Source organism: Amphiura filiformis, chromosome 7 (assembly GCF_039555335.1).
Source record: "Amphiura filiformis chromosome 7, Afil_fr2py, whole genome shotgun sequence".
In the NCBI taxonomy this organism is placed as follows: Eukaryota; Metazoa; Echinodermata; class Ophiuroidea; order Amphilepidida; family Amphiuridae; genus Amphiura; species Amphiura filiformis.
In genome coordinates, this window is record NC_092634.1 from 26,348,465 (window position 1) to 26,374,826 (window position 26,362).

General features: G+C 36.2%; 1 protein-coding gene and 1 long non-coding RNA gene across 3 annotated transcripts; both read left to right on the forward strand.

The window, feature by feature from the left end:
• Window positions 1-578: 578 nt before the first annotated feature.
• LOC140157745 (uncharacterized) lies at window positions 579-2,316 on the forward strand. Its single transcript, XM_072180992.1, has 2 exons — window positions 579-1,696; window positions 2,311-2,316. Exons 1-2 carry the CDS (start codon window positions 623-625, stop codon window positions 2,314-2,316), a joined length of 1,080 nt encoding a protein of 359 aa, XP_072037093.1. The 5' UTR covers window positions 579-622.
• Window positions 2,317-6,999: 4,683 nt separating this feature from the next.
• Window positions 7,000-15,977, forward strand: LOC140156956 (uncharacterized). Of its 2 annotated transcripts, none has more exons than XR_011859614.1 (4): window positions 7,000-7,457; window positions 10,871-11,045; window positions 11,183-11,300; window positions 13,497-15,977. It is a non-coding gene; the product is annotated as an uncharacterized lncRNA (long non-coding RNA). The 2 variants fall into 2 exon arrangements; XR_011859613.1 differs by having other exon boundaries at window positions 7,004-7,457; window positions 11,183-11,294; window positions 13,497-15,976.
• The last annotated feature ends 10,385 nt before the right edge of the window (window positions 15,978-26,362 follow it).

Consider the following 26,362-nt stretch of genomic DNA (forward strand, 5'->3'; position numbering starts at 1 on the left):
TTCGGACTTGTTGTCTCGCCTGATAAGGCAGGAGACTATATAATCACTTTTCCGTATGTATGTGGGTGTGTGTGTGTGTGTGTATGTGACAAATTTGGGTAAAGTTTTGGTTAAAGTTTGCTTTCCGCCTATTTTCTCGCAGACTAGGAGTCGCACGTTCCTGAAACTTGGTGGGTGGGTGCATCTTGACCCAAGACAGAACCGGTTTGTATTGGTTAGTGGGTCAAGGTCACTGAGGTCATCTGAGGTCAAATTAGTAAAAACTGTTGTATGGGCATGAAACTTGGTGGGTACAGTCAACATTTAAAGCCACATTTTTGGAAGGTCATTTCGAGGTCACCAGGGGTCATCTGAGGTCAAATTAGTAAAAACTGTTGTACGGGCATGAAACTTGGTATACGAAATCCTGAGTCCCACCACCAAGAATACAATTATTGGTTCAATTTATCGTGCACACAGAACTGATGTTAATTTATTTATTACCGATCTTGATAATAGCCTCAACACTATTTCTGCTGAAAACAAAAATTGTTATATTTCCGGTCATTTCAATTTAGATATTTTACAACACAGTGAAAATGATATTATTAATAATTTTCTGGAAACATTTCATAATAATAGTATGTATCCATTAATTGATAGACCCACCAGAGTGACACCTACTACTGCAACTTTGATTGATAATATTTTTACGAATGTTCTTACCCATCAAATCAAATCTGGTGTGTGTGTAGTGGGTCTAACTGACCATTTTCCAATCTTCCAATGTACAAAATCAATGGCACTTCGTTTTATTCAACCACACATCGGCACTACTCGCACTTATAACCAAAGTTCAATTGAACATTTTTATAATCATTTGAAATTGATTGATTGGAAGTTTGTCACTGATATGACATCTGCTGATGGGTCGTACGAAGCATTTGTTAGTAAATTCCTTCGTATTTATAACACTTATTTTCCCGTTAAGGCACGTGGTACTAGAAATTCACGTAACCGGCATATTCCACGTAAACCGTGGATCACTTCTTTAATTCTCAAATCAATTCATAGGAAAGAAAAGCTGTATAGAAAATATATTGGTCATCCTTCACCAAGCAATAAAAATGCTTATATTTCTTACCGCAACAAACTTACTACCCTTATACGAGCCGCAAAAAAGAATCATTATGCGAACAAACTCGAAAATTGCAAACATAACACTAAACTTATTTGGAATACCCTAAATGATATTCTCGGTCGCAATAATAAACACCCCCTACCGTCATTTTTCTATGATGATAATGCTCACCAGGAGCAAATAATAGATCAAAACATAATAGCAAATAAATTCAATTCTTATTTTGCTAATGTTGGTCCTAGCCTAGCTCGCAAAATCCAGACTCGTGGTTCAAATTTTCATACTTTTCTGCACAATATTAATTCCCCAAATAATTCTCTGTTTTTTACTCCAACTGACCCAGAGGAAATAATAGATATCTGCCGTTCATTCAAATCGGGTAAAAGTAGTGGCTTTGATGAAATACAACCCGATATTGTTAAATACGTACGCTCAATCATATCTTCTCCTCTTTCTCATATAATTAATTTGTCATTAACCACCGGCATTGTCCCAAATCAGTTTAAAATGGCCAAAGTCATTCCTATTTTCAAGAACGATGACCGGCACAAATTTTGCAATTATAGGCCAATTTCCGTCCTCCCTGTTTTTTCGAAAATTCTTGAACGAGTTGTGCACAATAGATTATATGGTTTTATTTCAAGTTTAAATATTTTGCATCAATCTCAATTTGGTTTTCGCCCAAAACATTCTTCTTTTATGGCTATTATGGATGCATACAACAAAATTGTCACTGACTTAGATAACAATCAGCACAGTGTTGGTATCTTCCTGGACCTCTCGAAGGCATCTGACACGCTAAACCATGACATTCTTCTATCCAAACTAACTCATTACGGTGTACGCGGCGTTGCCTTCGAGTGGTTCAGGAACTACCTCATGAATAGGCCACAGTATGTTTCATTTAATAACGTTAAATCATCATTAATTCATTCAACTTGCGGCGTTCCTCAAGGCTCAATTTTAGGTCCTTTACTTTTCATCTTATATTTGAACGATATTGTTTAGGCCTCAAAGTTTTTCAAATTGATAATTTTTGCAGATGACACTAATCTCTTGGCTTCCCATAAAGACTTTACCTATCTTATCAACACAATAAATCAAGAATTATGTAACATTTCCAACTGGCTTAAGGCAAATAAATTATCACTCAACATAAATAAAACAAAATACCTTATTTTTAAAAACAGATTTAGCAATCGAAGATATCACAACTCAGCCATGTTGACAATGTATCAATTTCAAAGGTTTCTTCTATTAAATTCCTTGGAATCACACTGGATGAATCCCTTACTTGGAACCACCACACAACATATATAGCTAATATTGTTTCCAAATATTCTGGTATTTTATTTCGGCTCAAACATGTCCTATCTTTAAAAACATTGTTTACATTATATATAAGTTTGGTTTTGCCACACATTAATTATTGTAATATTATTTGGGCTGATCAAAATAACTGTAACTTAAACAAAATTCACATTAAGCAAAGGCGAATAATTCGATTGTTTTCAAATTCTCACTTTCTTGCCCACACTCCGCCCCCTTTTACTTCATTCAATAGTCTCACAGTTTATGATATCCACAAACTGCAGAAAGCAATTTTCATGTATAAATTTTATAATGATCTTTTACCAGATATTTTTTCAAATTATTTTATTAAAGCTAGTACAATTCATGCATATAATACTAGGTCATCGGAAATGTATAGAGCTCATCATTTTAAAAATGATTTAGCCCGTAACACTGTTAGACGACAAGGGCCTATACTATGGAACAATATTAGTTTAAATACCAAAAATTCACTTACTCTGACAAGCTTCAAAAATAAGTACAAATCTGAGTTATTATCTCGTTATAAATAATCTCGTTAGTTTGTGTAATGTTTCATCATGTAATTTTAAAATTATTATTACTATTATGTATAATAGGTAATCTTAAACAATAGCCAACATTGTCTGTCTCACGTGTCCTGTCCGGTCTTTGTCTGCACATAATTATGTCCTCATACGTCTTTGATTGTGTTTCGTCCTGAATGTTTAACTAAATATTGTAGAGGGTGGCCAAAAATTGTCGAGCTCTGCTCTGTTTGGTTTCCTACCATATGATTTTGCTTTACTCTGTAATAATTATTTAAAGGTGAAATAAACTGAAACTGAAACTGAAGAGAATGATTAAAATTTACAACACAATACAATATGACATCGATTTTTAAGCGGATTTAATCCACCCAATTGGGCAGTAACAACACCAGTTTGGTTCAGACGGGACCCAGTTATGGCCGACTGAATTCTGACCATCACTTGGATAGTTGGATTCGTCTATACCGCCAAAACATGCATGGAAACGATGGTAATACTGCTTTGGTGTGAAGAACATATTCTTTCTATTACTGTCAAAGAAAAGGTAATTACACCGTCATGGAATACAAGAGTACCAAATACCAACAAGTAGCTTTCTAGTTGCGTCCATTTTTGACTAACTCGGATACTATTATCAAATGAAAGAGTGAGCTGTTTTAGAAGAATACCATAAAAAACGAACGTTCTACTTCTAATACATTTAAGGTTATACACAAAAATAACTCCCTTGATATTAAAGGCACAAAACCCGATTTAAACCCGAGGCTCCACAACTTTGTGGTTTGTGAACTACCCTTGTTTGAACGTTTGTATTACCAAGGTACTTGATTCATCAAAACAGCCGATCGTCGACGTAATGTAAAGGGTATTTGCTTATTGTTGAATGTTTTATCGTCCCCGGTTAGACTTAAAATTGCCTTTTATAGTTTTCATACTTGTTGGAGTCTGATTTTTTGTTTCAATATTGTACGCGTACTTTTCTCCAAGCTGTTTACATGTATTTTATGATTGAACAATTCGCAGCACACATCATAATATGACTCTATAGCCAGATTGTTTACTTTTAATAATCCACGAGATAAAAACCGTTTCAAAACCGTAAAACACTTTAATTTCGCGGCAACTTAATTTCGCGAATCGCCAATAAGCCACATTTTCGCGGCAATTTAATTTCGCGAATCAAAAAAAAAAAAAAAAAATAGAAGCTTAAAATACACTGTATTCCATGAAAAAAATTCCGAATTCATCACCTCAATTTGCAGGGTATGTTCTCTTGTTTTCGGGGTAGAATCTTCATCTTACCTTTCCCAACAGAATGTTGCAATTAATTTACAAATGAAATTTGGATTAGCTTGCCATTGGTACGAATGAATAGAATACATTATCTTTGCTCCAATGCAATTCTTTTGTATTGCATTTCAATATAAAACATTGTTACCAAATCACCACTTGTACGCGCCTCATTGCGAGATGTTTGACTATTTTAGACGCTCGTTTCATCGCCAATATGAAAGACTCTTGCTTATAACTTGGCAACATGGTTAGTATATATTTCAATGCAAGACTATTTTTACGAGCTACTTACGTCTAGGCGTAAGTGCATATACACCAAACACAAGTCAATTGAAGCCGTACAATTTACCGCGAATTTAGGACCGTAAAATTTAGACTCTTCTTTTGTCTAGATTAGCACACAACCGCACATCTCAAGGTTTTATGTCAAAAATCAATATAACTTACCAAAACGAAAACTGAAATTCACGAGATTCAAATTTTCAGTAAATAACAAAAGGCTAGAATAAAAGATTGGTCACACCTGGGAGACTACCACTTCAGAATAACAATGACTTACAAAAACGGATACGGATACGGAAACAGAAACTGAAAAGATAAAACGACGGTTAGACGATACTTCGCTAGCTGACTTCCTAGGATCCAAGCCTGTTCCTTATTACCCAAGTTAGCATTAACTATCCGGCACCGCAAACCTATGGCAAATTTGGTTGGCTTCATGTCAACAAATTCAGACACGTTATCGATCGGTTATGACTAATTCACACCAACTCTTATTCGGCCCATGTGATTGAGTTCACCGCATAAAGGTGTTGTAAGTTTAGCGAATCGAACCTATTGAAGAGAGTAAAAACGCCCTCAATCGCGGTCACGACGGGCGGAAATAGGGTCAACTACTATAATCCCATCAGGAAGCAGTGACTTTTTTTTTCAAGAAAGTCTTCTAATTTGATAAGGGAATGACTTTATCCTATATTAATGTCGAAATCAGAATTTCATATCAATAATGCAAAGGAAATTAGTGACAGGCATGACTTGTATATATGAAAATAAAAGTTGTAGTTGGTCACAAAAACCTTGACACGTACCTAACCTGACGTTGCATCATGGCGTCATATTTGTGTGGTTGTTTGTACTTTCTCGTGGGTAAATGATTATCATTCTGCACTAATATGGTAACAGCCTAAAACTAACGACTGAAATGGTAAACATGGCTTTCTTGTACTCAGCCGTCGAGTTGTGGTAGAATCCTGCCACTTCCAGATCAGATACATTGTTTTCCATGGCAAAATGTCCTTTTATAACATTAAATCAATACAATAACTCAATCAACTTAATTCCGTTATCGAATCTCTAAAAGCGTGGGTAGAAACGAAGGTTATGAAATGTAAATAAATAGTTTGTGCTTCCTCTTTATTTCTCGCCGTAGGATTAAATCATTCACGCTGACTAGTGGGTTTTTTTCTATTGTCTAACGATACCATGTATATAAAGAGAAGCCACCGCTTGCAAAAACATAAATGAAATCATGCGGTCTTTGAATTGTAAATTGAGCAATGTTATGCGGTCAGAAGCACAATTTAATTTTTAACTTCTGCTTGAACTATACTGCTGTCGATAGATTTGTATTGATTTTACATGAAACTACGCACCATGAATCCTAACTTTGACAGCACGTTTGTCAAAGTCAAAATGTGTTTGATAGTAGATAGATTGCCGATATTCTTACGAATACGTAGCATTTGGCTTACTCAGTATATGAATCGAATAATATCAGGTTCACCTGTTATTGATAAGTTTTGGAGACATGTTTACATTTTGTGAAGGTCGCATAGTTTGACGTCTTTGATATATTTGGCTGTTTTATTCACTTAAACACTTCTGTAAATGTATTTTTACCTGACTTTGACATTTAAAAAAATAGCCTTGAAAGTCTTCATGGAATTAAAAAATATAGATATATATATTATCATGATGCCATTCTAGAGAATTATAAAGTGATAGTAAAATATAACATTGTTAATAAACATGTTCATGCATAATTATGATTTTGGTTCAAGATTTGTAGAATTGCAAATAACCAAAGAGACTACAAAATACATTCATGTGGCCACTATACCAGCTACACCGTCACCCTCGTAGTCCACGGTTTAAAGTAAATTACTGTTTATCTTGCAAATCGTGGTGTTTGTTGATTAGTTGTTATTTTTCCTTGTTCATTGATGACTGGTCGTTATCAAAACGTGATCAGCAAAAAACATCAATGTCAATGATATTAATCGAATCCTTCAAGGCTGTCCTTGGACTGTCCAATGAGCATGATGGATGTACATAAACTATATTGCTGTATAGGTAAACATAAACCGATGTTGAAAGTACTTTAAATCTAAATGCAAACGTCTCTTTTAAAGGTAAAAGTAAGATTTTCTTGGAATTGTCTACCATTGACACCTGTTGACGTTCTACTTGTTGTTTTTATTGACAGTAGAAGGTAATGTGCTTATGTTGATCTGTCACGTTTATCTTTAGGAGCAATAGAATAATTTTTTTAAATAGTTTGACTATTAATTTAGATATCAAATTGGTGCACAGTAATTTTTAGTATTGTATCCAAAGCACGTTTTAGCTTTCAGTACAATCTTTGCTGTTTATTTACACAGCCAACTTCTCAATTATGGTGTACAACCATTGCCGACTACCACCTGGTTGTATACCAGGTGTACAACCAGGTGTACAACCAGGTTGGTGGTACACCAGGTGTACCACCATTGGTAGCCCACCTGGTGTACCACTGCAATGAGCACTCCGTTGCAATGGTACACCTGGTGTACCACCGCTTTGTTGCACACCAGGTGTACAACCAGGTGTACAACCAGGTGGGCCACCTAGGGTATCCCATAACAGTGGTACACCAGGTGGTACACCAAATGAAGGAAAACCTGGTGGTAACCATTGCCGAGTACCACCTGGTTGTACACCTGGTGTACAACCAGGTTTACAACCAAAACGGTGCGATGGTTGTACACCACTGCGGTGATCTCACTGTCTGCAGCTGAAGAATGTGTTCGTGTGCGGACTTGCCGTGACGTTACCATGGGAAATTTCAGCAGAATCAAAATGTCCGGCGTCTCAAGTTTATCACACGGAAACGTGCGGAAAGAGCCCGATTTAAGCGGAAAATTGTAAGTTGTGATATATTTTCAAGTGAATTTTTTATTCTTTAAATGGTAGAGATTGTTGAAATCGAGAAACCACAACAATCAATTGAGGATTTTGCGTGTTACAGAATTGTGTGTGTGAGGTACGTTTTAAGCTTTCATATTTTAAGCTTTCATCAATCCACAAAGTTGAAGTACGCACTGTCATACTTATGACTGTAGAAATTCCACGAAATATAGGAATTCTGTTAGTAAATAAAATGTTAATTTATTGTTCATTATTTACTATAATGTCTGTTAAAACCTACGGAAATAAAAGATCGTATTGTCGTGACTCGTGATTGTCATCAGATTCAGAATCATTCATGTCTCACATGCTCATCATGCTCATAAATCCCAACGCATGAACCATGTCATGAACGTAAACAAAAACAAAATACATTTTTTTTACATAATTATTTTATCAATAAAATTGAATTGACAAAGCTTCTATGGTACGTGTCACGCAGGCCCGTACGCAGGATTTTTTATTGGGGGGAGTGCTGATTTTGAAAAAGTGGATTTTTTTTCCAAAGGGGGGAAGTGGACTTTCCCCCATATTTGGACCTTTTTTACCTAAAACCTGATTCTTACTTAAATTTTGGGACTTGTAAATACTGCAATTTTGCAAATTTGGGGATGTGCGGTCGCACCCCCCCCCCCGCATCATTTGCATTGAAACACTCATAATTTACATTTTACAAACTATAGACCCTATCATAGAAAAGTGTATATTTTTTGAAAGGAAAATAATGTCCAGTCTTTCCAAATACGGCATTTAAATGTCAGTAGGGGCAAGTCATAACTGCAAATTCTTGTATGCATGAAATTGATGTCAACAAGTACCACTGGGCTGCCTCAAAAGTATGGCCATGTGTCGTGAACTGATGTTCCCAATAGGGTAGTGTTGTTTTGTTTTGAAGTGAAAAATGACTTATTTGTAAGAAGTAAACAACTTTAGTCTAGGATTTCAATACTATCAAATTTGCATTAATTTAAAGCCTGGAAAAGTGTTTATGGGTACACATGGAAATGATGGAAGTGTATGGGTGTGCACAAAACATGTCGAAGATGCTTTAAGTTAGAATCCGAAGTTTACCGTTTTCTAAAATCCATTTTCCGTGTTGTAAATCCGTGTTGTAAAATTTGTAAATCCGTGTCATGAATAAAGCTTAAAATGTATAATAATATTAATGTCACAATAAAGTGTTTAATATCCCGATCAATATGCTCTGATTGGAATATTCTCACGATAATAGGCCGACTATAACGATGTTTGGAGGGATATACATGTAGGGGGTCCATGCCTTGGTAATATACCTTTATTTCGGTATTATTAAATAGTATTTTGTATCATAAAATTGACAAACATCACAACTCATGCTTGTTTTTAACATAATTTATTTCTCTTGTTTTTTAACAATTTTTGTCACATCATACAAAAATGTCACATAAGCAAGTGTTTTATCGGTACCTGTAACCGGTGCGCAAAAAATTGCGCAAACATGGCAAAAGCGTTTATGCATGCACACCGAAAACAAAAGTGCATATCCATAAACACTGACTAATGAACGGCTGCAATTTGCGTTTCGGTACGTGTAGACACATAAGTAGGGATGTTCATAAAATTTTGAAGTTCAATATTTTTAGCTGAAAGTTCTTTCATTTGAAAGAGAATTAAATTACCTAAACAATAAGGGGACAATCATGTTTCTACTGCATATACTTTTGAAGTTACAGACAAAAATAGTGTCATCAAAGTGCCCAAAATTTTGTGTGTGAAATTGTGACAGCAGGCACATGTACAATGCACACTACTGTATGTGACCCCAGATGACCTCCTATTCTTTACTGTAAGAAAGCTGTTTTGGATGGTATTGATTTACACACAAATTGCTTTTGAGCTAAATCGAGTGTCGACTTGGTGGAACATGGACTGCACTATGTGATAGTTTATGAATCCAGTATCATGCCAGTATACCAACATAAGTCAACATCACTTAGGTTTTGGTTGTCAAAATTAATTTTTAGTGATTTTCTCCATTGAGCCCCACAGTAAAGCCATTTTTGGACCGTACATGCACATTCCACTTCCCTATGGACGAATAGCGCCACCTAAAGTGTATTATGTGAGCTAGCCTAACATAAGTACTTACCCATCACTTTCTCATGCGTGTGCGTTCCCTTAAACGAACATGTGACTGCAAACGCAAATTCATACCCATAAACATTCGAAACCAGAAGTGCCTACCCATAAACATACATTTTTTAACAAAAATAAAAAAAAAAAAAGAAATACTTTTTACACAAGTTTCCACATCATGGCCACCTTTGTTTCATACATTTAGCATGTTTAGTAAGGCTGTGATTTTCGGGTAAGTAGTAACTTATGGGGTACTGGTATTAAGTATCGTCAAGTGTAAATGTGTAAAATTTTAAAGTCTGCTGGATGGCTTCTTAGTGGAAATGAGGTTACGGGGATTTGCCGCAGATACAGGGTGCATTTTCAGTCATGATTAGATTTGAAGTGCATTTTTCAGTCATGACTGTACCGGTAGTTGTTCATTTGTTTTGGGAGAGTTATCTATTGGGGAATGGGGAGGCTAAGCCTATGGAAGTCAACTCCAAGTTTCCAATTACCCAACCTAGTCCTGGAAAATTGCCAGTCAAATAATTAATTACTTCCAAATATTTCATTATTTAGATATTTTGTCAAGTTTTAGAGAAACAAAAACTATTTGACCGTATTCCTCATCAAGAAAAACAAACCAGTACACCTTTTTATGGATAATTTTCAGTTCATTTTGGGGTCATCTGGGGTTACCCAGGGGTCATCTGGGGTTAAATTACTAAAAACTGTTGTACGGGCTGAGGGCTCTAAACTTGGTGGGTACAGTCAACATTTAGAGTCATATTTTTGGAAGGTCATTTTGGGTCATCCAAGGTCACCCAGAGGTCATCTGAGATCAAATTAATAAAAACTGTCATGGGCATGGGCCGCATGAAACTTGGTGGGTACAGTCAACATTTAGAGCTAAATTTTTGAAAGGTCATTTTGGGGTCATCTGAAGTCACCCAGGGGTCATCTGAGGTCAAATTACTAAAACCTGTTGTATGGGCACCCAGGGGTCATCTGAGGTCAAATTACTGAAAACTTGTATGGACATGAAACTTGGTGGGTACAGTCAACGTTTAGAGCCAAATTTTTTGAAGGTCATTTCATATATATACTACCTCCAAATTACCAAATACCTCAACATCTTTATGAAATTAGAGTGATTTTGATAAAAATTTTAACTGTGACCTAAGACCTGAATAGGACAAAAATATTAGTATAATTATGCATCATTATAACATCATCATTAATATTTTTATCTATCATCTCTTTTATCAAACAGGTGCATCCCTGAGGTCAACTCTTTTGTTATTATCTTGGTCACCTTATTATCTTAACTAGTGGTCAAATGCTGACATCTGTTGGGCCATTTTTTTACCTGGCGTGCAAACTCGATCAGTATGGTTATCTGTCACTTTTGTACAACAACTCGACAATATATTCTCCTTTGGTAAAAAGTAAGTGAATTGTATTTTAAAATGTTATTTTAATCAACATTTAATAAGAGATAATTGAAGCAAAAATAAGATACAAGCTTGATTTTAATAAATGATGATGATGATGATCCAAACAATTTTCTCTCAATCTCTTTCAGATATACTCTGGTCTATAATGGCACTACATAGTGGAGAAATGGATGGTGAAGTAACATGGTCTGAAGGAACTAGAGTAATAACACCAACAGCCCAGGATAAAAAGCCAGACAGGTACATGTAAGTTTTTTGTTTGCACCTGGTCCCATCTGAACCCAAGCGTGTCTCTGCTGGCAAATCACACCAACTGAATGCATGCAAATGATTAATATATCAGCTTTTATTAATGTTTTTTTTTAATAGATATTTGCATGCATTTTTTATGTTTATTTTTACATGACCAGCAAATCTCACCAACTGAATATGCATGCAAATGATCATCAGCCATTTTGTTTATGTTTATTATTATAATATTAAAATAAATTATTAAGTGCATGCATTCTTTATATGAAATGTTTATTTTATTATTACTGTAAAAGTCAATATTTTCGCGAGAAGATATTTTCGCAATTTTGAAGATTTTGTCAATTGCGCGAGAATTAAATTTCGCGGTTTTTATATTGATACAATAGAAACCTAATGCAAATCGTTATTTTCGCAAGTTTTTATTTTCGCGATTTTATGGCCACTCACGAAATTCGCGAAAATAAAAACCTCGCAAAAATTTTTACTTTTACAATAATATAATCCCAGATTTAGTCCATCTCAGTGCATTTTCTGTTCATCCTGGATTCCTGGTTCATCAACCCCAGCTCATCTCCCGGGCTCATCTTGGTTCATTCTAGTTTATTCTGGTTCATCTTAGCAGGCTCCCAGTTCATTAGTTCACCGCAGCTCATATCCTCATTTCTTCATGGTTCAGCCCAGTTCATACTTAATACTTTGCTGGTTGTTAACGGTCCATCCAGGCCCGGACTCATTCACAGTTTATTATGATGGTGACAGGATGAACCATCATGAACTGGAATGAACAGAAAGAAATGAACCGGGATGAGCGAGTTTATTGGCTTGATGTTGAGCTAATTCTACCTGATCAAAAAAATAACTTGTAGATCAAGCCACCATTTTATAACATACATATATCTGAAAGAGTCAATTTCATTTGTTGATTTTTGTCTCGCCTGAACATGTTCAGGGAGAGACTTAGTAATCACTATGGTGTGTGTGACCGGGTAGGGGTGTGGGGGTGTGTGTGGGGGGTGTGCGTGTGTGTGTGTTCGGATAAAGCTTGTGAACGCGTTATCTTGAGAACCCGAGAACCGTAAATGCTATAATGATAGCATTTTAAAGGAGGTAGCATGACCAAAGGATGTCGACCTGATTAGATTTTGAGCGCAAAATATGGTAATTAAATACCTAATTTGCATAATTTATGCGTAATAAGCAAAATACCTTGTGAACAGCTTATCTGGAGATCTGCATGGGGTACAGTGACGTAACTTGGTGGGGAGTAGCTGGGCCAGAGGTTCTCTACCTGATTAGATTTTGAGCGCAAAATATGGTAATTAAGTACCTAATTTGCATAATTTATGCGTAACAAGCAAAATACCATTTTCTCAGAGACTAGGGGTCGCACGTTCCTCAAACTTGGTGGGTGGGTGCATCTTGACCCCATACTGAACAAGTTTGTATTGGTTAGTGGGTCAAGGTCACCCAAGGTCATCCAGGGGTCATCTGCGGTCAAATTAGCAAAATCTGCTGTATGGGCATGAAACTGGGTGGGTTCAGTCAACATTTAGAGTTAAATTTTTGGAAGGTCATTTCGGGGTCATCTGAGGTCATCCAGGGGTCATCTGAGGTCAAACTACTAAAAACTGTCATATGGGCATGAAACTTGGTGGGTTCAGTCATAATTTAGAGTCAAATTTTTGGAAGGTCATTTCGGGGTCATCTGAGGTCACCCAGGGGTCATCTGAGGTCAAGTTATTAAAAACTGTTGTATGGGCATGAAACTTGGTGGGTACAGTTGGAAGGTCATTTCGGGGTCACCAGGGGTCATCTGAGGTCAAATTAGTAAAAACTGTCGGATGGGCATGAAACTTGGTGGGTACAGTCAACATTTAAGACCAAATTTTTGGAAGGTCATTTCAGAGTCACCAGGGGTCATCTGAGGTCAAATTAGTAAAAACTGTCGTATGGGCATGAAACTTGGTGGGTACAGTTACCATCAGCCAGATAATCGTGCCCAGCCGATAACCGCCAAATTCATTTACCTCTCTACCAAAAGTAATCGCAAAATCAGGCGGTCACGAAAGCAGACAAGACTTGTGGTTCGAGAACCGCCTTGTTTAAAATTTTAATGTTGCAAACACCTCCTGTTTTACACAATCAGTTCTATTCTTGAAACATTGTTTTGTTTTTTATTGTTCATTTCAGGTTCACCTTGTCTACTTCAACATTTAAATACAACTTTGAAATCACCAGTATCATCCTGGACTCCTGGTAGTGCTGGTACATGGAACATTTAACAACAATGAACTTATTTAAAGCAATGACACTATGACCGTCTGCAGAAGCAATATATGTTTTTATCATATTTTCTACGTCAACTATTTCACCCACTTGTACACACTGCTCTGAACTTCAACACTTGCAGTGCACATTGGTTGATCACACTTTAGCTCCAAATTTGTTGGGTTGTCGTCACAAAAATTTCAGGCCCCCTTTTTTACAAGAAAATTATCGGTCAACTCCATAAAAAAGTGATTTTCCCAGGAAAATTTGTGGTCATTTTTTTCAGTTCCCCTTAGGAGAGTCAAAACTTTTAAGGCCCCTTTTTGCATCATGCCCCCCTAACAAGTATTAGATCTTGAAATTTGTTGACAACACAACAAACCACTGTGTGTGTATGATTTTTTGTGTGATCTATCATCTATCATTGTTGCTTCATGTGTTGCTGGGCATTGTTCCTGCATTCTTAAAATTATCCAGTCAAAATGTGACTAGAAATAGAACAAGATCTCACATGATTTTCTAGTCAAATTTGACTAAACTCTGATCACATTGACCAGGTTTTGTGTCAAATTTGACTAGAAAATCTTGAGACTGTTCTGTGACATCTTATTATACTTGATTCTAGTCAAAATTTACTAGATCTTTTTTAGAGTGTGGTCTGATCTGGCAGTCAAACACAGTGGCGGCACCAGGGGGGGGGGCATAGTGAATTTCAGTATATCTCTGCAAATCAGTGACATCAACATGGTGTTTCATACATGCAAGTAGACAATGTATTTCATGTGTGTTTGACTGGTGTATGACTGGGTTTTGAGCCAAAGACTCTCATTGTGAAGCCGAGTCACCGGCACTAGCTTTGAAGTTCAGCGTATTTTACGTTTATAGCTCAGTGTCACTTGGTGTGTGACACACTTTTACGCGTGCCATCCATCAATTTGCCGTAATGTACACGCGTAAAAACCACACTAATTAGCCAACGCAGAACTTCAAAACTAGTGCCAGCGACTCAAGTATAGTATTTTCAGCAAAGCATGCTGGGGTGGTGTCAAAAAATTTAATGAGTTTTGATCTGTTAAATTTGTTTTTGAACTATTTTTGAGTAATTAAAAAAAAATTTTTTAAGGGGTTGGTCACCCACCTTCGCACAGTATTTTTTGTGGGGCCCAGAGAGCACGTCAGACATATGGAATTGTACTCTGAATACGAAGAATGTCTTTCTGGTGTCAAATTGTTTTGATTTTTTGAAATTTAGGATATAATTCAAATGTTACGGCACAAAAAAAAAATGTGCATTTTTCAAACTAACAATCCTCAAAGTAAAATTTATAAATCTAATGCTATTAATATCAGTAAAGTGTATGTAGCTGGGAGAAAAAGCTGGTTATCATTTAAAAGTTTTGACTTTTCGTATAAAAGATACATTTTCCCCCAAAAAAGATAATGACTATCTTCAATACGAAAGGTCAAAATTCTGAAATGAACGTCGGCTTTTCCTCCCAGCTACATACACTTTAAGTGCACATCAGTAGATTTATACATTTTACTTTGAGGACTGTTATATGAAAAATACAAAAATATAATTTTTTTAATAAATAAAAAATGTGTTTTATATTGCCAATTTTAAAAAAAATCAAAATTACTTGATATCAGGACATTTCTTATCAGAATGTAATTCGATATGTCCAATGTGCACTCATGTCCCACAAAAATACTACGGTATGCAACAAAAATATGATTCCTTAAAAACTAGATATAAAGATCTTTTCTGAGCATTTTAAGACCAACCGTCCTTAAAGTTGTTTATTTTTGATTAAAAATAATACAAAAGTATTCCTGTTATTTGAAGGATTTGAAACTATATATTTTGACCTAAACGACGTACCGAAAGCAAAATGGAAAGCAATGGTCAACTTTTTGGGCATACAGGATAAATAACAGAAAAGACTAAAATTGTTTTTCATGTAAAATTAGTTTACACTGATCCAACATGCATCGTAACCTAGGAAATATCTGAAATCTGGGAATTTTTTAGTTCTTGTCCCCTGTAGGCCTTAGAATGTGACCTTGGCCTTTTTGCTCATAACTTCAGAACGGTATGTCACAGGCAAGTCAAACTCTACCTGTTTTAATCCTTGGGATGAGAGGAATTCTTTCGTATGTTTTCAAACCAATTTTGAACAACTGAAATTTGACCCTTGTGTAGAACAGGGTTTTGTTACTTACGTTGCCTATTATTCAAGGCATATGTAATGAGGTAGCTTTAGCAAGGTTGGGGGGGGGGTACAGGATAACGCTTGGGTCATCTGGCGGTATTGTAATATGATGTGCGGGTAATATTGGTCCTGAGAATGGGAGCTCTTGATGTCTATGGTCTACTCTTAGTATATTACACCGCTATATTAAACCGTTATGCACAATCACATTGCAATGGTAATTTTAGTCCTGCAAAAAATCAGCCGCAGTCAGTGGTGTAGCTGCCGACGGGGGGGGGGGCAATTGCCCTCTGGCAAAAATTGCCTTTTGGGGCCGCTATATCGATCGAGCAACTTTTAGTCTAGATCAATATTTGCAGGCATCATATCGAAACATTAATATCAGTATGAAAATAACGTTGCGCCTCTAAAACGCGTGCACGCCATATGTAAAATTTATAAATCTAATGCTATTAATATCAGTAAAGTGTATGTAGCTGGGAGGAAAAGCTGGTTATCATTTAAAAGTTTTGACTTTTCGTATAAAAGATACATTTCCCCCCCAAAAAGATAATGACTATCTTCAATACGAAAGGTCAAAATTCTGAAATGAACGTCGGCTTTTCCTCCCAGCTACATACACTTTAAGTGCATATCAGTAGATTTATAAATTTTACTTTGAGGACTGTTATATGAAAAATACAAAAATATAATTTTTTAATAAATAAAAATGTGTTTTATATTGCCAATTTAAAAAAAAATCAAAATTACTTGATATCAGGACATTTCTTATCAGAATGTAATTCGATATGTCCAATGTGCACTCATGTCCCACAAAAATACTACGGTATGCAACAAAAATATGATTCCTTAAAAAACTAGATATAAAGATCTTTCTGAGCATTTTTAAGACCAACCGTCCTTAAAGTTGTTTATTTTTGATTAAAAATAATACAAAAGTATTCCTGTTATTTGAAGGATTTGAAACTATATATTTTGACCTAAACGACGTACCGAAAGCAAAATGGAAAGCAATGGTCAACTTTTTGGGCATACAGGATAAATAACAGAAAAGACTAAAATTGTTTTTCATGTAAAATTAGTTTACACTGATCCAACATGCATCGTAACCTAGGAAATATCTGAAATCTGGGAATTTTTTAGTTCTTGTCCCCTGTAGGCCTTAGAATGTGACCTTGGCCTTTTTGCTCATAACTTCAGAACGGTACGTCACAGGCAAGTCAAACTCTACCTGTTTTAATCCTTGGGATGAGAGGAATTCTTTCGTATGTTTTCAAACCAATTTTGAACAACTGAAATTTGACCCTTGTGTAGAACAGGGTTTTGTTACTTACGTTGCCTATTATTCAAGGCATATGTAATGAGGTAGCTTTAGCAAGGTTGGGGGGGTACAGGATAACGCTTGGGTCATCTGGCGGTATTGTAATATGATGTGCGGGTAATATTGGTCCTGAGAATGGGAGCTCTTGATGTCTATGGTCTACTCTTAGTATATTACACCGCTATATTAAACCGTTATGCACAATCACATTGCAATGGTAATTTTAGTCCTGCAAAAAATCAGCCGCAGTCAGTGGTGTAGCTGCCGGGGGGGGGGGGGGCAATTGCCCTCTGGCAAAAATTGCCTTTTTGGGCCGCTATATCGATCGAGCAACTTTTAGTCTAGATCAATATTTGCAGGCATCATATCGAAACATTAAAATCAGTATGAAAATAACGTTGCGCCTCTAAAACGCGTGCACGCCATATGTAAAAAGATTTTGAAAACCTTGTGCATCAAAATATTGCAGAAACCCTTCGCACATTTCAAGTGCATGAAGTGCGCGGTCTGTGGGCAGCAAGTTGGTATATAACGTTGTATGATGTATTCATTGTAATTGCATACACACTACTGCATCAGGGGCTGTGCAATCATTATGTGTACTCCGGGGTAGTGAATTCTCAAAATGGTCTGCCAACCAAAAATTGCTTTCCCCCCTTTGACGTGACAAAAAATTTTTGCCCCCCTCCCTTTGACATGCCAAAAATCTTTGGTTCCCCCTTTTACACATGCAAGATTTGGGGGAACCCAAATTTAAAACCTTAAAATTGTTATAATAATACGAGCGCAGCTGGCACAAAATTTTGCATATTTGAATCTGTTCCTAATCATGTAATGTTTTCCTACACCTTGTTTGGGCGTAATATAGAAACGGTGCCAAAAACGTCTGTGCCAAAAATCGCTTTCCCCCCGCCCTTTCGACCTGCAAAAATTGCTTGACCCCACCCTTTTCAACCTGCCAAAAAATGCTCCCCTCCCCATAATTCACCACCTCAGGATACACATAATTATTGCACCACCCCTCAGCCCGGGCCCTCAGCACTGCACTGCACTGTCATCCCCTGATGATGATCGGCCTGTCGAATTCAACAACTGCCATAATGTCGAACTCGTACTCGTAGTCGTACTTTACCCTTCGATTTCGGTTAATAAATGTACGTTATGGACATGACAAATCGTATAAAAATAAGTCCATTTCCTCATAATTCATTATAGTTACAATTTTGACAGTATTAGCTTGCCCACATCATAAAAATGCATATTAAAAGTTGAAAACTTTACATTTTATAGACTCATCTCGAGCTCGACGTGTTTGCTATAAAACGATCTTTTACTAAAAGTTTCAGCTGTATGACCGACTCGGGTCAGGATGGCGATGGCGAAAATTACGTATATCTATTTACCCGTTTTATCAATTAATACAGTAACTGTTGTATTTTTTACAAAATTACACGAAAGTGTGGCTCAGTTTCGCAGCATTATATATCTTGAGAAGTTTTCCAACCGGGTTTTCCAACATCAACACTGTCTCACTGCACTGGGCATCGCCATTTCGGTTTCGGATTGTTGAATATCCGAGCGAGTTTCCAGTTCGTTTTTATACTTTCATGCACTATCTTGAATTTGGGTCAATTTCTGGAAAAGTGTCGATCTCGGATAAAAATCATATTGATAAGATATTTAAATTGTGTACACATTGTCATTGTTTGATTACTTTAGTGTATTATTTAGAAACAAAAAACCTCGAGTCGATGTTTAAAAATGTGATTATTTTGTATGAATTGCGATGACTGTTTATGATATAATAAAATACCAGAATAAACTATTCAATTTGTCAACGTGAACTTTTTATTACGTCTCTGTTTACTAAGTTCCAAACAATACGATATAATATCATTACAAATAACCGTGGCTACTGAGGATGATGTTATAAAATCCTAAAATCACCGCGCTCGCAATCAAGGATACAACCTGGTGTACCACCGCTTTGGTGGACAACCAAAGCGGTGGTACACCAGGTTGTATCCGGTTGCCACCAGGTTGTACTCGGCAATGGGCTACCCACGGATTTGCTGCCGGCAATTCGGTGCCTAGCAGCGGTGGTACACCAGGTTATATCCTAGATATAACCTGGTGTACCACCAATGAGAAGTTGGATGTGTAGTTATAGTTCACAAACTTGACTACCATTTGCTTTTACATTATTCTACTCTTTTCCATGAGCTTCATGTACTAACTTTCGCATTTCGTAGAATTTTTAGCCGAAAATCGAATTTGCCTATTTGTACATAGCCAGAATTTCCCAAATTTCCATGGGCGTGTTCGGATTATGACATCATAGCTATATTTTTACGCTGGGAATGTTGGTAGTTAGTTTGGTATCACTGAATAGAAAAGACCGATAGCTATGCATTGATACTCAGGCCTATATCCTTGATAAGGTCTTGATCTTGATCAAAATCTAGAAAGATCAAGACATATTTGGAATTGTTCAGTTTCCACTAAATGTCGCGATTACTTTTCTTTAGTGTTCCTTGGAAAATTGTGTCTCGCTATAGACGAATACAATTTCACCCATTCCTACACCCCCCTTAGGTCTATCCCACCTAAAATGTGAAATGACACGGCTATGGCGGGGATTTTAAACTGCATTCCATCACCCGTGTTCCACATAGACAAAAGAATGATGAAAATTTACACAATACAATATGACATCGAATTTTAAGCGGATTTAATCCACCCAATTGGTCAGTAACAACACCAGTTTGGTTCAGACGGGACCCAGTTATGGCCGACTGAATTCTGAAAATCACTTGGATAGTTGGATTCGTCTATACTGCCAAAACATGCATGGAAACGATGGGAATACTGCTTTGGTGTGAAGAACATATTCTTTCTATTACTGTCAAAGAAAAGGCAATTACACCGTCATGGAATACAAAAGTACCAAATACCAACAAGTAGCTTTCTAGTTGCGTCCATTTTTGACTAACTCGGATACTTTTATCAAATGAAAGAGTGAGCTGTTTTAGAAGAATACCATACAAAACGAAAGTTCTACTTCTAATATATTTATATAAGGTTATAAACAAAAATAACTCCCTTGATTTTAAGGCACAAAAACCGATTCAAACCCGAGGCTCCACAGCTTTGTGGTTGGTGAACCACCCTTGTTTGAGCGTATGCATTACCAAGGTTCTTGATTCATCAAAACAGCCGATCGTCGACGTAATGTAAAGGGTATTTGCTTATTGTTGAATGTTTTATCGTCATCAGTTTGACTTATAATTGCCTTTTATAGTTTTCATACTTGTAGGAGTCTGATTTTTTGTTTCAATAGTGTACTTTTCTCCAAGCTGTTTACACGTATTTTATGATTGCACAATTCGCAGCAAACATCGTAATATGACTCTGTAGAGAATTGCAGATTGGTTACTTTTAATAAAGGAAAATTTATATTCGATATATGTGACCGTCCACGGCGAATGAGCCGTAAATTCCTCCCCGGTCAATTTTGTTTTATTTCGGGTTTAAAAAATAAACATCATAAACTTAAAAATGGTATATCATTTGACTTCAAACGATATCCAGAAGCGGGGTTATGGTTTGTTAAACTTTGCTCCTTCAACAAAATTATAGCTTTTACGTTTTACATGTGTCTCTTTTTCCACATTGTTGGCAATAAATATCAAACAGTCATAATTGGCGGTCATTTCAAATCATCCCCAAGTCAACGAGGTTTAAGAAAGTTCTCTCATTGTTAATTGTTGGTTATGCATACCTGTACAAAATGCAATGCCTGGTAACCCACCACTTGAACAGGATTTAGCAATATAAGCAAACAAAGACCAGAGCTATTAAAAGTTCTATAGCCATCTAAGGTAGAAGCTTATTATCCACTTCAACAATAGGATTATTGATTAGTTTTTGACTATCGAAATGAGACGGATGTCGGGCCAGCTTAAGTTACCGATGAATATGACCTTCGTACACATTTTACACCGTAACTCAGAATACAATTTAGGGAATTTACGGCTCGTTTGTGCTGCCGGGTCACATATGGCGCGTGTTTCGAAACAGTAATACATAGCTACGCGTATGTTTTACCCACAAATCGATATAAAACATAACCAATTTATTGCAGTTATAGGTGTAAAGAAAGAGAATAAACACAAACGAACAAAATACAGCAAAATATAATATAATATTATACTTATTGATGCTATTAGCGTCAAAATAATATCTAAGTGGCTTTGTTCGAAGTCTAAGAATGGCCCGCCGACGTGTTTTTGAGTCTATAGCCGAGGACTCATTGTGTCCGAGGCTCAGAGGCGGCTAGGGATAATCATGTAATAAATCGATGCATAAACTGTGATTTCTCCTATGTTGACGACACCTTACGCGCGCATGTTCGGTACCATACCTTCTGAACATCGAGCGGAAGTGAGCATTGCTGATGAGAAAAAGTAAGCTCGTTCAGAACGCACGACATCATAAATGAAACATAGAGAATCAGCTAATTTAAATCACGTTGCCCGGACACCATGTTACTCCACGGTTGGTTGAAGGCAGAAGTTGAACAAAGATGGCGCTATTTATCCAAAATCTTGTTTGCATCTTTACAAGGGGTATGCACTTGTAAAATGGTATTAGAACATCAGCAAACAGACTAACAAATGACAAGGGAATTTTAAAAAATCACGAAAAGTAAGGTAACATTTGGCTAATTTAAATTAAAAATATATGTAATTAACGCCCTCAATTTGCACACAAATGTACAGGTTATAGAACTAGAATTACCACAATAAAGCAGAAGAAGATCAATAATTTAATTTAGGAACAACAATCTATGTTACAAATTGCTACAAAATATATCTATAGCCTATAGTTCATTATAGTGTGATAGCTGCTGTTATTATTCAGGTTTATAATGAACATTATAATAATGTCTTGTCATTAAGATTAATATTCAAATGATCAAATGAGCAATCGGAAGAGGTATGCAGTGAAGAATTTAGCTGACACTCTCTCTACCTTACCCGGGAATAAATGACCTGGAAGTCATTATATGGTTTTCGGGCACAACAAGAGCAATTAGTCCCCCAAGAAGTACATGTTTGCATCTTAAACCTGCAGGTTAGTCTGTCTGAGATGTTTAATTTTTAAATATAAAAAAAACTTACTGTCGTTTCTACACAACTCTGAAGCTAGACCTATCCAGTAAATAGCACCAGCCTTGTTGTATATACATTCGACATCTCAGACAAGCTGACCCGTAGGTTTTACCTAAAATAAATAAGATTCCTCTATTTTTGGAAAGTTACAACTCAAAGAAACATTGAGTGCCATTTTCAACATTAATTTCCTGAAAGTTTTTATGCATTTTTGTGGCAGAGTATATAGAAGATTTTGATTGAAAAAATTCAAACGACCAGAAATGAGACTCGTGAAGGTTACATAACCTAAAGTACGAATATGAAATCGACCTTCCGTACAATGTCGAATCTGCAGCTGAAACTTATTAAATAAAACATAATTATATTCGATCATAGCGAACCTGTTGAAATACCGATCATCTTGCAAAACGTAAGTAACATTTTCATGTAAAAAGGATGACTACAAGTGAATATCTTCTTACTCCATGAAAAGAATGAAAGGATAAATCGCTTCATACTTTGCATCTTACAATAAAGGAAATAAAGATTTAAAAGAAAAAGAAAAAGTAAAAGATTATCCCTTGACTCCATGAACAGGATCAAAGGATTACTCGATCCATAGTTTTTATATTATATTTGATAGCGTGGCTGGCACAGCAACATTCATGTTTTAACTTTAAGCGTTATATATAGCATTACCAAGCACAGATTGATGCTTGCATAAATCCTTTTATACCTTGAACATAAAATCTGTTTCAAAGTGAAGAATTAAATAAATCCGTAACGGCATAATTTTTACTGTATTTATTTAGCAATGGTTAAAACTAAATCAGTTATATCCAATTACCTACAATGTATGAAAACTAGTTCAGCCACTTCAATAACGAACTCTACTAAAATGCCTATATACGAAATCGTATGCCATTTTACGGTGGCCTAGTGGAACGGGCACTGACTCATAATCGGAAGGTTGCGGGTTCGAGCCCCGGCGATGCCATCGTGTTGTGCCCTTGAGTAAGGCACTTTATCTCGATTACAACTCTCCACCCAGGTGTTTAAATGGGTACCGGCATTCTTAAATGCTGGAAAGGTAACAGACTCGCTGTAGAGGAGGTGTATCGATCCCCTATAGCAACATTACATGGAGGAGTCTGGCCCAATCGCCAATGAAAGAGAGATGGGCACTCCGATCACTGTTTATACAGGATCAACTCCTTTACCCTTACCTTTTTTATGCCATTTTAGTACGAGTATATGTAGCAATATTTCTTGAGTGTGGTATTAGTTAAGCACGTCATTGCAGGGTAAGATAAGTTGGTTTCGGCAGTTTTGTGTATTTCCTTCAAAAAGTGTAGTCATGCGAAACAACGTATATGTAGCAATATTTCTTGAGTGTTGTATTAGTTAAGCACATCATGGCAGGGTAAGATAAGTTGGTTTCGCCAGTTTATCGTATTTCCTTCAAAGAGTGTAGTCATGTGAAACAACGCTTATAAAAATAGATTACAATTATAGTACATCTTGATGGGCAGGTACTAGCTAAAAACTCTTAGATATGTCAAGATAATGTTGGTCAGGTCAAGATAATGTTGGTCAGGTCAAGATAATCTTGATCAGGTTAATAAATTTTGAACAAGAGAAATACGTGTTCATATTTAGAAACACTGCCTGGCCACATTCTCTGACCTTTTGTAGATTTCAACACTAAACTAAAGTTACTAAAGTAACTAAACTAAATATATTACGCAACTTTATGCACAATATATTTGAATATGTTTGGATCATGCACATTATATTTAAATATATTTGAATAATGCAAATAAGTCTGTTTTGTGTCTCTTAAAAGGAGGCCTACTTAATTGAATAATTAAGCGCACTTGATTAAAACATTGGATGAGGGAATCAATCCACCCACCCAAAAAATGCTCAACGGTCCATGCAAATTAGCTACTATAGGCAAGAATCCCCGGATACTACCCGAACAGCCAATCCGCGGTACTCATTTCAAGTCAAGGGGCTGGGAATGCAAAGCCTTACTCTGTGACCTACCCATAATGGGGAGAAGCAAAATTGAATGGACATTGGAAATGAGTGACAGGCATGACTTGTATATATGAAAATAAAAGTTGTATTTGGTCACAAAAACCTTGACACGTCACTGACCTGACGTTGCATTATGGCGCCATATGTGTGTGGTTGTTCGCACTTTCTCGTGGGTAAATGATTATCAATGTACATGTACACTAATATGGTAACAGCCTAAAACTAACGACTGAAATGGTAAACATGGCTTTCTTGTACTCAGCCGTCGAGTTGTGATAGAATCCAGCCACTTCCAGATCAGATACATTGTTTTTCCATGGTAAAATGCCCTTTTATAACATTAAATCAATACTTAACTCAATCAACTTAATTCCGTTATCGAATCTCCAAAAGCGTGGGTAGAAACGAAGGCATCGATGGACAATATAAAAAAAAAACACTAGTCAGCATAAATGATTTAATCCTACGGCGAGAAATAAAGAGAAAGCGCAAACTATTTATTTACATTGCATAACCTTCGTATAATAAAGAGAAGCCACCGCTTGCAAAAAACATAAATGAAATCATGTGGTCTTTGAATTGTAAATTGAGCAATGTTATGCCGTCACAAGCACAATTTATTTTTTAACTTCTGCTTGAACCTCTACATACTACTGTCAATAGATAATAATTGTATTGATTTATTTGAAGCTACGCACCATGAATCCTAACTTTGTCAGCACGATTGTCAAAGTCAAAATAGTAGATAGATTGCCGATATTCTAATAACCTAAAAGAAAACGCAGCATTTGGCTAACACAATATATGAATCGAATAATATCAGGTTCAGCTGTTATTGATAAGTTTTGGAGACATGTTTACATTTTGTGAAGGTCGCATAGTTTGACGTCTTTGATATATTTGGCTGTTTTATTCACTTAAACACTTCTGTAAATGTATTTTTACCTGACTTTGAAAAAATAGCCTTGAAAGTCTTCATGGAATTAAAAACATATAGATATATAGATAAGAATGCTGCCATTCTAGGGAATTATTAAGTGATACAGACTTGACATTTAATATGGAATACTTTTTCGCAAAATTCCGAGACTGGTCTGGTAGAGGTCTGCATAAATGGCAAGGGCTAAATATTAATTGGGGTGTGTCGGACGATGGTGTAAAATATTTCATTGACAGAAAATGTGCTTTCCATTAGTTTACATTATGGTGCTCATAATGTTGTAAATTAGCCTAAAATGGCGGATTTAAGGAGACTGAATTTGAATTTTGTGGGGGTAAAATTTCTGAATTTGAGCAACATTATTCTGATATTATCAAATTTAGTGAGGTTTGAGGAATTTTATTGAACCTAAATACCAATAAGTGTTCGTCAGAACTGACATGCACCTGTGATCTACCAGTTTTGAAAGTGGGAGGAGCTTTAGAAAATATAGCTCAATAAAGTGGTATGCACTCAGAAAATTTGAATGGTCCCCTGAAGCCAAATTTTATAAACTTACTGCACACAAAGAAACAGTGTGAGTTCATTGGACAACCAGGAATCTGCACAGTTGTTTTTGTACGGTAAGTTTATAAAATTTGACCCAAGGGGGCATTCAAACCTTCTGAATACGTACAGCTGTTAAGATCCCTATTTTTAAGCTCCTCCCCTGTTCAAAAACTTGGTACATTGTCAGTGTATTTCAGCTGTGATGAATGACAGTTGCTGACGAAGTTTCAGAAATAACAGCTCAAACCCCTATAAATTTGATAATAACAGAACCACGATTGCATAAAGTCCGAAATTGTATCCCCCAGAAAGCTCAAATTCAGCCGCCCTAAATCCGCCATTTTAGGCAAATTCGTTACATTATGAGCACCATAATGTAAACATATCGAAAGCACATTTTCTATCAAACAATTATTTTACACCATCCCCCGACACACCCCAATCAATGTTTAGCCAGTGCGGTCTATGCAGACTCCGTCCAGACCAGTCTTGGAACTTTGCGAAAAATATTCCATATTAAATGTCAAGTCTGTAGTAAATTATAACATTGTTAATAAACATGTCCA